General features: G+C 36.5%; 1 protein-coding gene across 2 annotated transcripts in view; it reads left to right on the plus strand.

Moving 5' to 3' along the window:
- PDCD4 (programmed cell death 4) overlaps nucleotides 1-15,298 on the plus strand; it is a 29,421-nt gene that overhangs the window by 288 nt on the left and 13,835 nt on the right. The window contains exons 1-5 of one of the 2 annotated variants that reach the window (XM_047760618.1): nucleotides 2,913-2,950; nucleotides 4,743-4,848; nucleotides 10,967-11,269; nucleotides 13,023-13,117; nucleotides 14,370-14,483. In XM_047760618.1, coding sequence (XP_047616574.1) covers nucleotides 4,806-4,848; nucleotides 10,967-11,269; nucleotides 13,023-13,117; nucleotides 14,370-14,483 — 555 coding nt within the window. In that variant the 5' untranslated portion in view covers nucleotides 2,913-2,950; nucleotides 4,743-4,805. Of the gene's footprint in view, nucleotides 1-2,912; nucleotides 2,951-4,742; nucleotides 4,849-10,966; nucleotides 11,270-13,022; nucleotides 13,118-14,369; nucleotides 14,484-15,298 lie in introns of those variants that run through there. The other variant, XM_047760617.1, reaches the window with a different exon arrangement.

Genomic DNA, 15,298 nt, shown 5'->3' on the forward strand with positions numbered 1-15,298 from the left:
GGAGGGGGAGGGGGCGTGGAGGCCGCAACCGGGTCGGAGCTGGGCCAGCGGGGCGGGGGTCCGCCGCCTTCTCGGAGCTCAGTAGGCCCGGCCGCGCCAGCCCCGACGCCGCGGGCTGTGGAGAGCCGGCCTCGGGTGTCTCCTACTGGGCCCAGGCCTGGAGCGCGGCGGCGCGGTCCCGCCCCCTTCGGGACCCCTCTGGGCTTAGCGGGGCGTGCGTGCTGCTAGTAGGCCGGGGGCTCCCCGTCCCCGCGGAGGCCGCGTTTTCATTTTCCTTTGTGGGTGGGCTTGGGGAGACGTGCTTCTGGCCTGACTGAAATCCAGTGAGGAAGGATTGCGCCTTCCCCGCTCCCTGACCTCCTTGGGAGCCTGTCTGAAGATGTGGCCCCCGGTCCGGCGTTCCCAGACCCCGGCTCTCCGCCCGCGCTCGGGAGCCCCCGCGAGGCCGCAGGGGTCCAGCACCCGCGGCGTCGGGCCTCGGCTGGGGTCCCGGCCTGCGCCCGCGGCGAGGAAGTGGGCTCGGGGGCTGCGGGAGGGGCGGCTGGGAGGCAGACATGTGCCGGCCGCCCTGGCCCTGCGCGAACTTTGCGGGCCCCTGGTCGGGTAAAGGGTCGCTTGTTTAGTTTAAATGAAATCTCTCGAAGAAAACAAAGGCAGGAAGGGAGCCCCCTTTCTGTGAAACGCATGCTCTGTGGGCCTCATAAGTCACTTTGGCGCTGCAGCGTATACGGGGAGGGTTTTTTGTTGTTTTTTTGCAAGAGCGTCAAAACTGGCTGCAGACGTCAAAATCTCCTGTCTTTCCATGTCCTAGTGAGAAATGGCAGCGTAGCTAGCAAGTGTATGGTACCTACAGATGATTAGGATGATTAAAAAGTAGATTCGTATGAGGAAAAAAGTCATCGCCTGTTTTTCCTTGTATTTTCACTGTTAAATTTTAGAATTTTTTTCATTCTTGCTATTGTAAGGCTTTTTAGAAACCCACCCTACACTTTTGAAAAAACGGACCACTGCAGGTGCGTTCTAAATTTTATTATTGGTATTTATGCCCTTAACCTTCCCTTCTTACGGGTTTGTTAAATTTCTTAATATCTCAACAGGCATCTTTGAATCATATTTTGTTGTAGTGATGAGACTATTTTCTAGGAGTGCAAAAATAAGTGATATTTTGATATTTTCTCTGCTGCTCAGTTTTGAATCATTGTGGTTGAATGCTTTTAGCTAATTTTAAGTGGCTAGTTAGTTGTGATTGTAGCCCTGGAATGAATACAAGTAGTTTTCTAGTTAACATATGGCCTAAACTTGACTCCAGAAAAATGTCAGAGTGGTTTATGAGGTATAGTTCAGAAAATAGATTTTGGGGGGAGGTGAAATGGAGGGTGAAGTTCTATCTTTTAGGGAATGTCTTGGCAATTGAATATGTATGATTTTTTCTGTGGAAGACATTGAAGAAATGAAAAGTTTAATTTCAGTCTAACTTGTAGTTTTGTTTTCTTTATAGTTTTGTGTGAAGGATGTGGAGTTTAGATTTTTTTGCTGTTCATTTTCTTAAGATTGGGGCAAAAATCTTAAGGATTGTTGAAGTAACTGGCAAAAACCCTCATTACTTTGAAGAGTAAAAACACTGAACATATCTTTATTCTTCTCTAAACTTTTAAAACATCTGTGTTGCTATCAAGTGAGATTGAGTTCTTGAATGTGTTGTCATTGCCAAAGACCCAGACAGGGCTTTTTGTTGTTGTTATAATTACTTAATAAAAACAAACTTGGCAAGTTATCTGTGGTCATTACCTGATACTTTGCCCAACTGAATGTCCTTTTTGTTATAGTTTAGATAGCATTTTTAGTGTTTAAAAAGGAGTATTTCAAAATTTGATGTAACTAACAGTAGGAGTCTGTTTTTTTTCCTGTGTGTGTTCTGTCTTTTTAGGGCTGCACCTGCAGCACATGGAGGTTCTCAGGCTAGGGGTGAATTGGTGCTGCGGCTCCCAGCCTACACCACAGCCACAGCAATGCAGGATCTGAGCCGTGTCTGGGACCTGCAGCACCGGATCCTTAACCCACTGAACGATGCCAGGGATTGAACTTGTGTCCTCACGGATAATAGTCAGATACGTTCCGTTGAGCCATGACGAGAACTCTGTGGAGTCTGTGTTACTTTTATAAGTTTCTGTTAACCCTAAAAAAGAATCTTCTAGGGTTCCTGCTGTGGCACAGTGAGTTAATGATCCAGCTCCTCTCTAAGGCATTGTCCATTTGGTCTCCAGCTGTGTGCAGTGGGTTAAGAATCTAGCTTTGCTGCAGCTGTGGTGCGGGTTGCAGATGTGGCTCAGATGCAGTCCTTGGCGGGGGAACTTCCATATGCCACAGAGTTGGCCAGAAAATGGGAAAAAAAGAATCTTCCTGTAAAATATTAAAATCTTGCATTGAATTGGTGAAAACAGTAGTAGGTTTAGAAAGTCTGTGTTCTAATCCTGGTTTTTCCAAAGAGCAGCTATCTCTTCGAATCTGTTTAGTTGTGTGCAAAACCAAACAGTTTAGCTAAGTTCTTACCTCAAGATTATTTTTAAATGTTCATGAAATAATGAAATAATGCACATAAAATTACTGTTTTTGGTCATGTCCCATGGTATGTGGAAGTTCCTGGGTCAGGGATCAAACCTGCACCACAGCAGCAACCCAAGCTGCTTCAGTGACGGTGCCAGATCCTCAGCCTGCTGCACCACAAGAGAACTCTCTAAAATTCTGTTTGAATTATAAAGCACTTTATAAACATCAGTTATAATCATTTCCCCTGCAGAAGGTATTCTTTCAAAGATTATAGCTGTGTCAAGACTTTTAAAATATAACTGTCTAACACATATCGCATTTTTGCTTTCCTATAACATGTAATCCATATGCCGAAATGAAACAGAGACGGCATTTTCAGCCATGGAGGACACTGAATGTTTAGGTTTGCAAACAATTTTTGTTCATATATCTATATGTATCTCTATGTACATACATTTTTAAGGTTCATTTTTTCCCCTAAATCCGAAGTTGGTAGGAGTTAATGATTTGGAAAAGTATTTGCATAGAATCACATGTGTCTGTTTATTCTGAATAGAATTAGAGAGTGATCTCACCATTTTCCTAACTTCTTTTTTTTTTTGTCTTTTTGCTATTTCTTGGGCCACTCCCGCGGCATATGGAGGTTCCCAGGCTAGGGGTCCAATTGGAGCTGTGGCCACTGGCCTGCGCCAGAGCCACAGCAACGCAGGATCCGAGCCGCGTCTGCAAACTACACCACAGCTCACAGCAACGCTGGATCGTTAACCCACTGAGCAAGGGCAGGGACCGAACCCGCAACCTCATGGTTCCTAGTCGGATTCGTTAACCACTGCGCCACGACGGGAACTCCAATTTTCCTAACTTCTGAAGTAGTATAACATCTTAGCCTAAGAATTGTGCCATATTGAGAAGTTTATAATTTTATCATAAGGTATGTGTTTATTTTGTTTTACAAAATAATACCCTTTTCTGGACAAAACGGCTATACAACTTATAAGATGTTAAAATAGTACATATTGAGGAATTTAAAAGTCAGTTTCCCCTTTGAGTTCCAGGAGGCATTATATATCATTTTGATAAAATGACAACTAGGTTATATGAAAAAAATGCTTTTTGTAGTTAGTTTATTAGTCATTGTCATTAATTTGTGCACTTTATATCTTAAAGGATGCACTGCTGGTGAAATGATTGTAAGTGACTGGAAGGACTTAAATATAACCTATGTGGCTTAAGTAAATACTTAAGTACTCTAAACTGCTATTTAAAAAACATCTCCAGAGAGATTCTGAAATCATTTAGTTACACCTTCTGGTGATAATTTTCATCAAAATATATTTTGAGGAGTTCCCTCTGTGGCACAGTGGTCTGGGAGTCTGACTGCAGCAGCTCGGGTCGCTGAGGAGGTACCTGGCACAGTGGGTTAAGGGATCACAGCCATAAAAAATATACATGTGTATGTATATATATATATAGTAGCTTTTTTTCAAATAACATTAGGTTTTTATCACTAAGTTAATTGTCTAAAAGTTGTAACTGATTTCATCAATCAGAACCTTCCAACATTAATAATTCTTAAGCCATTTTTAAACCAAGATCTAAAATATTGAGATGCTAATGCCATTGTACTTATTCTTAAATAGGTAAGGCTAAAAAAAAATGGTTTTTCAGATTATAAAAATAATGCTCTCATTAAAGAAATTGCTGATTTAAAAAATCTCCCCCAATCTCAAAGTCTTATAATAGTAATTAGAGATCTACTGATATTCCCAACTAAAACTGTCATTTGCATTGTAAAGTACTAGATCCAGTAGTTTATTGGTAATGAGCTATCCCATATCTATGTATAGCACATTAATAATGAGCCTGATATTCCTAGAGAAATTGGAATGTGTGTATACTCCTTTAACTTGAAAAAAGTGTAGATAGCCAATCTGTCTTTTAATTCCAGGTTAAAGGGGTGCTTTGGCATGTTCAGAATATAGGCTTTTTTTTTTTTTTGGTACACAGATAAACTTCTCAGGAAGATGGAAACCAAATGTTAATTAGGGGAAGCTATTTGAAAGTAAAATGAACACTAAAAAAAATGGGATTATATGATGATTTTTTTTTTCCCCCAACAGTCTGAGTAAGTAAAGTGAATATATCCTAGTTATAGCAGTTTGGAAGATGTTGAAACTTTTTTTTTCTTTTTAAAGAAATACATCTAAAGGAAGATTTCCTTTTGGTAATTTAATCAGTGCAAGTGCAATTAAAGAAAAATGGATGTAGAAAATGAGCAGATACTGAATGTAACCCCTACAGGTGAGTAATAGTATATTGAACCTCGATTGTATTGTAAGCAGTTTTTGTGAAAACATGATTTTGTTTTTTACTATTTTCTTTTTTTTATTTTAAATGATTTTTATTTTTTCCATATTAGCCTGTTTACACTGTTATATCAATTTTATACTGTATAGCAAGGTGTCCAAGTCACACGTACATATACACATTCTTTTTCTCACATTATCATGCTCCATCATAAGTGACTAGATATAGTTCCCAGTGCTATCTCATTGCTTATCAATTCCAGAGGCAATAGTTTGCTTCTATTAACCCCAAATTCCCAGTCCATCCTACTCCCTTCTCCTCCCCCTTGGCACCACAAGTCTGTTCTCCATGTCAATGATTTTCCTTTCTGTGGAAAAGTTCATCTGTGCAGTATATTAAATTCCAGATATAAGTAATATCATGTGGTTTTTGTGTTTCTCTTTCTGACTTACCTCACTTAGTATGAGAGTCTCTAGTTCCATCCATGTTGCTGCAAATGGCATTATTTTGTTGTTTTTATGGCTGAGTAGTATTCCATTGTGTATATATACCACATCTTCTTAATCTATTCATCTGTCGATGGACATTTAGGTTGTTTCCATGTCTTGGCTATTGTGAATAGTGCTGCAATGAACAAATGGGTGCATGTGTCTTTTTCAAGGGAAGTTTTGTCTGGATATATGCTGAAGAGTGGGATTGCTGGGTCCTATGGTAGTTCTATATTTAGTTTTCTGAGGTACCTCCATGCTGTTTTCCATAGTGTTTGTACCAATTTACATTCCCCAAAGCAATGTGGGAGGGTTCCCTTTTCTCCACACCCTCTCTAGCATTTGTTATTTTAGACTTATTAATGATGGCCATTCTGACTGGTGTGAGGTGGTACCTCATAGAAGTTTTGATGAAAACATGTTATTATAATCGTCTTTACTTTAAAAACCTTGGAGTTCCATCATGGCTCAGCACTAATGAACCTGACTAGTATCCATGAGGATACAGGTTCGATCCCTGGCCTTGTTCAGTGGTTTAAGGATCTGGCGTTGCTGTGAACTATGGCATAGGCTAGCAGTTGCAGCTCTGATTCAGCCTCTAGCCTGGGAACTGCCATATGCCATAGGTGCGGGCTTAAAAAGCAAAAAAAAAAAAAAAAAACAAACCCCAAGAAACAAAAAAAATAAAAACCATCTTATGCTGTAAGAAAACAGGGCATATTATTCTTAAAATCAAGTTTGTGATTCTTATGAAATTCATCATGTCATATTTTTCTGCCTGTCCTTTCACATTTCATACATTTATTTCCCATTATTTATAATAAACTATATGATGTAGAAGAGAGAAGGAGAGTGAATCTGCTCATTACTGTTTTTACGTGAGCTAGATATAATGTAGATTATTGTTGGTATCTTTGATATCTTTCCTAACTAATAATTTATATACTATAAATTAACTATTTTCCCTGATACTTCATTAGAACATTATTATCGTAAAAGTGGTTTTGTGGAATAGACATCCAAAAGCTGAATGATTTCAGAACACTTTAAATGTATATGTAGCTTTCAGAATAATCCTTGTAGAGAGTTAATTAGGATTTTGAAATATTTTGAATGAGAGCTTTTAATGTTGGCACATTTTAGATAATTCTTTGTTTTATAATTAATATCAAGATCTCTATTTTCTGTAATTTAAATATTATTTATTGTACTTCATTTTTTAATACTATAGCTTTATTTTTTTCAGTGACTTTAATTCACTGTGTCCAGTTTTCTTTGATCTGAACACACACTTTGAAGTTGAAACATCATTGCTGTTTTGTATTTACAAACCTGATTAAAATGTGCTAGAAAGTTAGAGCTGAAAGAAATTATTTCAATAATTATGATTATTTTGGTACTGCTGTATGTAATAGCTTTATGAGTACTTTTTTTTTAGAATTATAAATGAGTATTATGTCCCTGCTTCATTTAGGTGAGGATGGTAATAATACAACTTAAGAAAGCATTTCCCAGATAGGTAATTGTTTCTTTTTTGCACTGTCCAGTATGATAGCCAGTAGCCACATATGGCCATTGAGCGCTTGAAACGTGTCTTACCTGAATTGAGATGTGTTATAAGTGCAAAATACATACAAGATTACAAGAGACTTAGTGTGAAAGAAAGAAGATGAAATCCTCAGTAACTTTTTATATTAGTTACATTTTGAAATGATATAATTTATTAGATTAAATAAAATACATTAAATTTCACTTGTTTCTTTTTGGTTTTTCATGTTAATACTGGGATATTTAAAATTACATATTTGCCTTTCATTATATTTCTTTCTTTTTTTTTTTTAAGGCTGCACTCGTGGCATATGGAGGTTCCCAGGCTAGAGGTCTAATTGGAGCTGTATCCTCTGGCCTATACCATAGCCACAGCAACATCAGATCCAAGCTGCGGCCTCTGCGACCTACACCACAGCTCACGACAATGCCCGCCGAGCAAGGCCAGGGATCAGACCTGCAACCTCATGTTTCCTAGTCAGATTCGTTTCTACTGTGCCACAACGGGAACTCCTCATTATACTTCTGTTAGCACAGTTTCTAAGTTTTACTTTTTGTTTTCTAACTATGACAAAGCCTAGTTCTAACCTTGTTCTTGATTCCTCTGCTCACTACTTCCTTAAATACTTAAGTACTTGGATAGGCCTAAGACAGACCTTCTTTGCAATAAATTCTTGTAACAAATAGTCCTAGTCAGACAGACTAGTGTACTAATTCCAGCTTCTACTCTCCAGCTCTGTTACTTTGGTCAAGTGGGTTATTTGCTTTGACTTTTAGCTTTCTGATGTATAAAACTGGACTATAAATACCTTCTTTATAGGTTTAATGTTAGAATTAAGTAAGATATAGTTTATGTGCACACCCATAGCACATATTATATATGTCACAAATGAAAATGTGCTAATATTGTTAATTTATGTAATTCAGTGGGCCAGTGATTGAACATGTGATTGTCTGGTACTGTGGTATAATATAAGTTGAGCTGGTTATTATTTGAGATGTCAGAGAATTCAGAAAAGAGGGAATTAGTACATAGTAGAAAACAATTTTGAAGTCACCACATTCTGTACTTAGGTATTTTTATCTTTTTAATTTTTGTTTTCTTATAGTTCAGTAGTGTTATGGAACCTCAAACTTAGATGAGTATGAATAGCAAAATATAAAAGAACAATTGATATAAACATGGGTAAAAATTATAAGACCTAATATATAAAATAGACCTAGATGAGTCTACTGCTGCAAACACACAAACATCTGTTAAAGGATATTAAAGTAGGTGAAGAAAAGATACTGAAGTGTAGGAAATATGATTAAATTGAAAACTGTATTACTACAAGGGACAAGCATTTATTATACTTCTAAGAGAGGCCTTTATCTTCTGGTTAAGTTTGGTGGTTCACCTTAATTGTGGAATAATGAAAGCACTGTGTTAAAGCTAGATATTTAATGTTTCTTCATCCACTCTTACTTGAAACGCCATCTGATTTGTCTGATTTCTGGTCTGTCTTCTCTTTAATCATCTTTTCTTTCTTTACATTCACTCCCTTATTCCCTGTTTCTTTAGCTGTCACCATTCTGCTGTACCCTAGCTTTGTATTTTCCATAGTTATAGTCTTCTAAGATTCAAACACTGGCTAGAGTCCTTTTTAGATATATAACTTTTCTATGAAACATATTCTGTCTAAAAAATGAGGATAAACAGCTTCATAATGGAGCTTTGTGAGGATTATAGACTATGTGTGTAACATGCTTAGAACCTGATATCTAGTAGGTAGCAATGGTGGTAATGACTACTGCTACTATTACTAGTACTAGTCATAGTAGTTTAGCTGTAATGGTTATATGATGATGTCCCAGATTCACTCTCCTAACAGTGGCTTCCTTTCCAAGTCTAAAAACTTTTAAAACATCATTTTATTATTTAACATATTATGTTTGAAAGCCCTTTATTTTTTCCCTGGAAGTGTCACTGTCTTATTTATCCCAAAGTTATTACCCTTGCCCTTTCTAGTTAGTTTGTGTCTAAATTATCACAGTATTTTTTTAGCTGGTCTTTCGTTTTATAATTTTTTTTCTAATATATTCTGTATTCCTCTGACAAACTAATCCCCCCATCATTTAACTATGATATCAAATCTAAGCTCTGACCATTTGAATGTGGGAGTGGTCAGCCACTATTCTGGTAATGTAAGCAGGGGCAAGATTATGAAGGACCTGACATTTCAAGGTAACAAGCAGGGACAAGATCATGATGGACCTGACATTTCAAGGTTTACACTTTACTTAGATCCAATAGGAATACCTTCAAAGAGTTTTCAATTTGAGAAAACCAGTTTCCGTGCATTTTGGAGAATTGTTTGAAAACCGAAGGCAGGAGACTACTTTATGAGACTGCTGAAGTCATATAACTCTACTTAATGTTTTTGTTTGCTTTTTGATTGCTGCAGGGTCCCTAACTTTTATACTTATGTTAAGAATTGTAAAGTTTTTAATATATCTATGCTTCTTTTTATAGGTTGATTTAAACATTTTTTAGTTTCAGCATATTAAAGCATGTTAAAGCCTGTGCGTGTAGACTTGACAGATCCTAATTACACTTAGGAATATTTAAAACATTTGAGTTAGCCATAATGAACAATACTCTGGCCCAGGGGTAATTAAATCAGTAGCTTTCTGACTTAAAATGTTTTCAGAGTAAAGTTGATGGTCTGCATGTCATTTGTTCTCCATTAACATTTGAGTTGATAGTATAAAGGATACCCCACTAAATGCTTAAGATACAAAACATGCAGTATAGGCATGGTTCCTCTTTTGAAGCTTATGACTTATTTGGAAAAGTAAGACAGTTATTTAAAAAGAAATGATTTCTGTGATGTAAATGAGCCGTCTCTGAGTGTTACGTGGCTAGGATTGTTAGGAAAGTTTTCATGGAGGAAGTAAAACTTGAGCTATCTATCCTAAAGGATTTTGTTAACTGAAAAGAGCAGTGAGGATGACACTTTAAATAGATGATCATAGGAAATTCCAAATACATTGCTGTCTTTCAGGGATAATGAATAAATCTTATAGGCTGGACAATTTTCAGAGAATGGTAAGTAATGTGAGTCAAGTTTGGAGAGATGAATTAGAACTTTGAGGAGTTCCCATCGTGGTGCAGTAGTTGGCGAATCCGGCTGGGAACCATGAGGTTGCGGGTTTGATCCCTGGCCTTGCTCAGTTGGTTGGGGATGTGACGTTGCTGTGGGCTGTGGTGTAGGTTGCAGATGCGGCTCAGATCCTGTGTTGCTGTGGCTCTGGCGTAGGCCGGTGGCTGTGGCTCCGATTCGACCCCCAGCCTGGGAACCTCCATGTGCCGAGGGAGCGGCCCAAGAAATGGCAAAAAGACAAAAAAAAAAAAAAAGAACTTTGAGAAGATGGCATTGAAAATGAGTTTTGTATTTGAAAGTGGTGAGGTATTAGCACCTCAGCTTAATAATCATATATAATAAGTTATCAAATACCTTTCAGGCTCTTTGAGTTAGTAATATTTTCTTTGTCCATAATTAACCATGAGATATTTTGCAGGTTATTTAAATGCTCTCATCCTTAGTATCCTTATCTGTATAAATGATGTAATAAATAGCTCTCAAACTTGTGGGTAAATGACAAAAGTGCCCAGCCTAGTGCCTGGTAAATAAAAGGCATTCTGTAAATGTTAGTTTATATACTTTCTCTCACAGTCCTTAGTCTTTTCTTACTATCTTCAATTGCTTAACTGTCTTAGCTAACAAAATCTAAAGGTTTTATATTTGGTGTTTATATTAACATAGGTTTTATGATTTAAACACAGTGAGATAAAATGCTTTCAGTAAACTTTGTTCATTAGTATTCAGTGCCTTAATTTACTTTCCTTTATAATGTGAAAAGTGATCCTAGTTAGTTGTCATTTATTAGATTGAAGTTGCCAGTAAATGACTGTTGTCTATAAAAGTGGTAATATCATGTGATTCAACTTTGTAATTTATGACTGTAACTGGTATAACAATAGATGGTTAAAATGCTTACTGAGAATTTTTTCCTTTCATTTTCTTTTTAAGATCCTGATAATTTAAGTGACTCTCTCTTTTCTGGAGATGAAGAAAATGCTGGGACTGAGGAAATAAAGAATGAGATAAATGGAAATTGGATTTCGGCATCTTCCATTAATGAAGCAAGAATTAATGCCAAGGCAAAAAGACGACTACGGAAAAACTCATCCCGTGACTCTGGCAGAGGTGATTCGGTCAGTGATAATGGAAGTGAAGGCCTTAGAAGTGGAGTAACTGTACCAACCAGTCCAAAGGGAAGGTTGCTAGATAGACGATCCAGATCTGGGAAAGGAAGGGGACTACCAAAGAAAGGTTGGTATATACCAGTCCAAAGAAACAAATGGAAAAAATTTTGTCTGATTCTTGTACTGCAGTTTCTTTGTTCTAGGAATGAGAGAAGTTTAAACAATGATAATGTAAGGCTTTATAGTTTGTGTATGTTTTTATATGGTAATAATCTGAGGACCACCCCACTTTTTCGTTGTTGAGCTTTTTTTTGTTGTTTGAGTAGACTTAGTTTTTTGGAGCGAAACTTTCTCTCTTATTTCTGGCAAAATACACACCAGTGTTTTTCATGGTTAAGAATTGTGCATGTATTCTCTAATTCTGCTTTAAAGAAGTAGGGTCGGAAATTCATCATATCTATTATATGGTATAGTAAATCTAATTTGTTAAGAGTACATGGTAAATATAAGTTTGATTAGTAATATCTGAATCAGAATTTTAATAATTTTATAGATCTGATTCTGATTTTTCTTTAGTTCTGTTTATTTTGAGTACTGGAATGGAATGGTCTTGTTTCACTGGTGTGTTTCCAGTGTCTGAAGTAATGACTAGCAGTGTAGGTACTTAAATATTTATTGATTGAGGGGTTTGTCAGCATTTGTCTATAATAGGATTTTGATGGTTTGGAAATTTCACCAGCTCCTAAATGGTGGGAATGTCAAATTATCGCCATAAGTGTTTTGTGCTGTCTCAGAAATTGCCATTGTTGAATGGCTCTGCAACCATTGGTTGGGCTCAAATGAAACCTATTTACCAGATTGTTCTTTTTGCTCTGGTGGCAATGATTATACTGTATGTGTAAAATAACCTCCAAAAAAATTGGTGTACTGTAAAGTTCTTTTTTTTTTTTATCTTTTCTAGGGCTGCACCTGTGGCATATGGAGGTTCCCAGGCTAGGGGCCTAATCGGAGCTGTAGCTGCAGGCCTACGCCAGAGCCACAGCAACGCTGGATCTGAGCCAAATCTGCAACCTACACCACAGCTCATAGCAACACCGGATCCTTAAGTGAGGCCAAGGATTGAATCCGCAACCTCATGGCTCCTAGTTGGATTCGTTAACCACTGAGTCACGATGGGAACTCCATAAAGTTCTTTAACAATAATGTAATATATTGAGCCTTAAGAAAATATTTCAGGAAGTTTATTTAGTAAAGCAACTTTAGAAGTTGGAATTGTTAAACTTTTGCTAGTCAGTTTATATATAGAAGTAGAAATAACGATGAATTCTGTTAATACTTAAATAGTAATTATTTTTAGGATATTGGTAGTTATAAAGTGTAATGTATCCTTTTACAGCTAAAGCATGTTTTACTGTAAAATGTCTGATGGTGGTCACCCTACTTCTTTGTTGAATAGTTTCTCCCTTGTTGAGTTTTTTTGACACATCACACTGGATCAACATACTTTTTGTTTCCAAGAAATGTCAGATAAAATTTAGCTTAACTTAACCTGCCTTAAGATCCCTGATACAACTATTTTTCTGATTTTTTTTTTTGGTTTGTTATAACTTCTGTTTTAAAGCATCTGCCTTTTTATTTTTAACTTGATATTTTGGAAACAGGTTATAAAATATATAGTATATAATCATTAATGAAAAAGCAGTGATCTGAATAAAAAGAGGTTTAAAATATAACTTTAAACTAGCAAAAAAAGCATAGAAATAAAAATACAGGTTTTTAGCTATTTTATTAATACCCAAATATCTAGAATTATTTAAGATTTCAATTAAAATTTATGAACTATAGACATTATGCTCTTTCCTTTCTCTAAACTTTTTCAGGTGGTGCTGGGGGCAAAGGTGTCTGGGGTACACCTGGACAGGTGTATGATGTGGAGGAAGTGGATGTGAAAGATCCTAACTATGATGATGACCAGGTATAAGTCTTTTACTTTTTTTAATATCTAAAATGCTTATAAACTTTTTTGAAAATTTTTTTTGCTTATAAACTTTTTTGACCTCATGTTTATAGTATACTCATGTATTTGTCAAATCATGTATTCTATCTAATGCTATATCTGTCAAATCATATATTTATAATTTTATATATTATATATAATATATATATAGTGTGAATGTGTATGTGTACACATATTACACACATTAGTGTGTTTATCTACACTAATTCAGTACTTTCTGACTGTTAGGTTAATTTTGGATTGAGAAACTAAGTTAACTTTTAGCAGCGTATTCATAATTTTCACTTGGTTTCTGAATTTAATAGTTGGATGTGGAAATATTTCTAACAGAACATGAAAACTAGTATATTTTAAAACCAGTAGATTCAAGTACTATAGAATCTTTGCTAAATATTCTAATTTTAATATAGTCTTGAAAGACTTGAAAGTATATGTCGTAGACTGAACCCAGTCACAAGTTGCATATAAGCATTTCAGGACTTTTTTTTACAGAGGAGAATGGGGATAGAAGATTATTGGACATCTTATTCTTTTTGACATTTCAGTTGAATAGTACTTTTCCTTAGAGATTTTTGTCATCACTGCAAACATTGATTTTTGTAACAAGGGTTTTTATTATGATACTAATCATGAAGGCTTTGGTTCCTGTCCCCCCCCCCCTTTAAAGTGAAGTTTTAATGAAAATAACAAATATGATAGGAAGCCATCTTTTTTTTTTCTTTGCTTTTTTTGGAGCCTCATGTGCAGCATATGGAAGGTCCCAGGCCATGGGTAGTTTGGAGCTGCAGCTGCCAGCCTGTGCCACAACCACAGCAATACGGGGATTCTGAGCCTTATCTGCAACACAAACCACAGCTCAGGGCAACTGGATCCTTAACCCACTGAGCGAGGCCAGGGATCCAACCTGTATTCTCATGGATAATAGTTGGGTTTCAGTTCCACAATGGGAACTCCAGTAGGAAGCCATCTTAAAACTTTTTTGGTCACTGCAGTATTGGTTTCTGTGGGAGAGATGAAAAGTTAACAGAAGATATGGGGGATAAATGACATAGATTCTGTTTTTTATGTAAGTAATCAAAGCATGTAGCATGTCTTCTTCTTGCCCTGAATGGGTGTTACTAACCAGTTGTAATGTAAAATTTAGAAACAATTTCATTTATCTGAATGTTTTACTCTTTAATTTATAAATTTCTTCCCCTTCTCCTTTCAGGAGAATTGTGTTTATGAAACTGTAGTTTTGCCTTTGGACGAAATGGCATTTGAGAAGACTTTAACACCAATCATACAGGAATATTTTGAGCACGGAGATACTAATGAAGTTGCGGTAGGTATAAAGTTGCGAGTATAATTTATATAATATAGGAGAGAAAACACTGTTAAACAGAAAACATATCCAGAATGATTTTGGATCACTGAAAAAGTTTAAGCATTTTATTATATGTAAATTAATTTTACTTACATTTTGTAAAATGTGAAATTTTATTTAGCACAATTCTTACCCATTTGGGCTCTGATGAGGGCTACATGTCATCTCCTCTGAAAAATGGCATAACAATATTTTAATAATTTTTGTAATTATAAAATTTTTATAATTGATATTTTATAAAATATAATTTTAATAATTTCAAGACATTAATGGACCTTCTAGAACCTCCTCAGGGTTCTCAGTTAAAAATGCCTTAGTTCAAATTTTTTTGACATTTCTGTGCTCAGGATTAGGATAAAATTTATCTTTATACTCTGTCAAAAAAAAATACAAATAAAAATTTGAAAAAGAATGTATATAGAAATCAAGGGAACAAATGTATTTTTTTGTCTTTTTGCCTTTTCTAGGGCTGCTCCCAAGGCATATGGTGGTTCCCAGGCTAGGGGTCTAATCAGAGCTGTAGCTGCTGGCCTACACCAGAGCCACAGCAACGTGGGATCTGAGCCGCGTCTGCGACCTACACCATAGCTCACAGCAATGCCGGATCCCCAACCCACTGAGCAAGGCCAGGGATCAAACCTGCAACCTCATGGTTCCTAGTCGGATTCATTAACCACTGAGCCACGACGGACACTCCAACAAATGTGTTTTTTGAAGCATGGTTTGCATGGGAACATTTACTGTGTTAATGAATTGATCATAGAGTAAATCTA

This window comes from Phacochoerus africanus, chromosome 15 (genome assembly GCF_016906955.1).
Source record: "Phacochoerus africanus isolate WHEZ1 chromosome 15, ROS_Pafr_v1, whole genome shotgun sequence".
NCBI classification, from domain to species: Eukaryota; Metazoa; Chordata; class Mammalia; order Artiodactyla; family Suidae; genus Phacochoerus; species Phacochoerus africanus.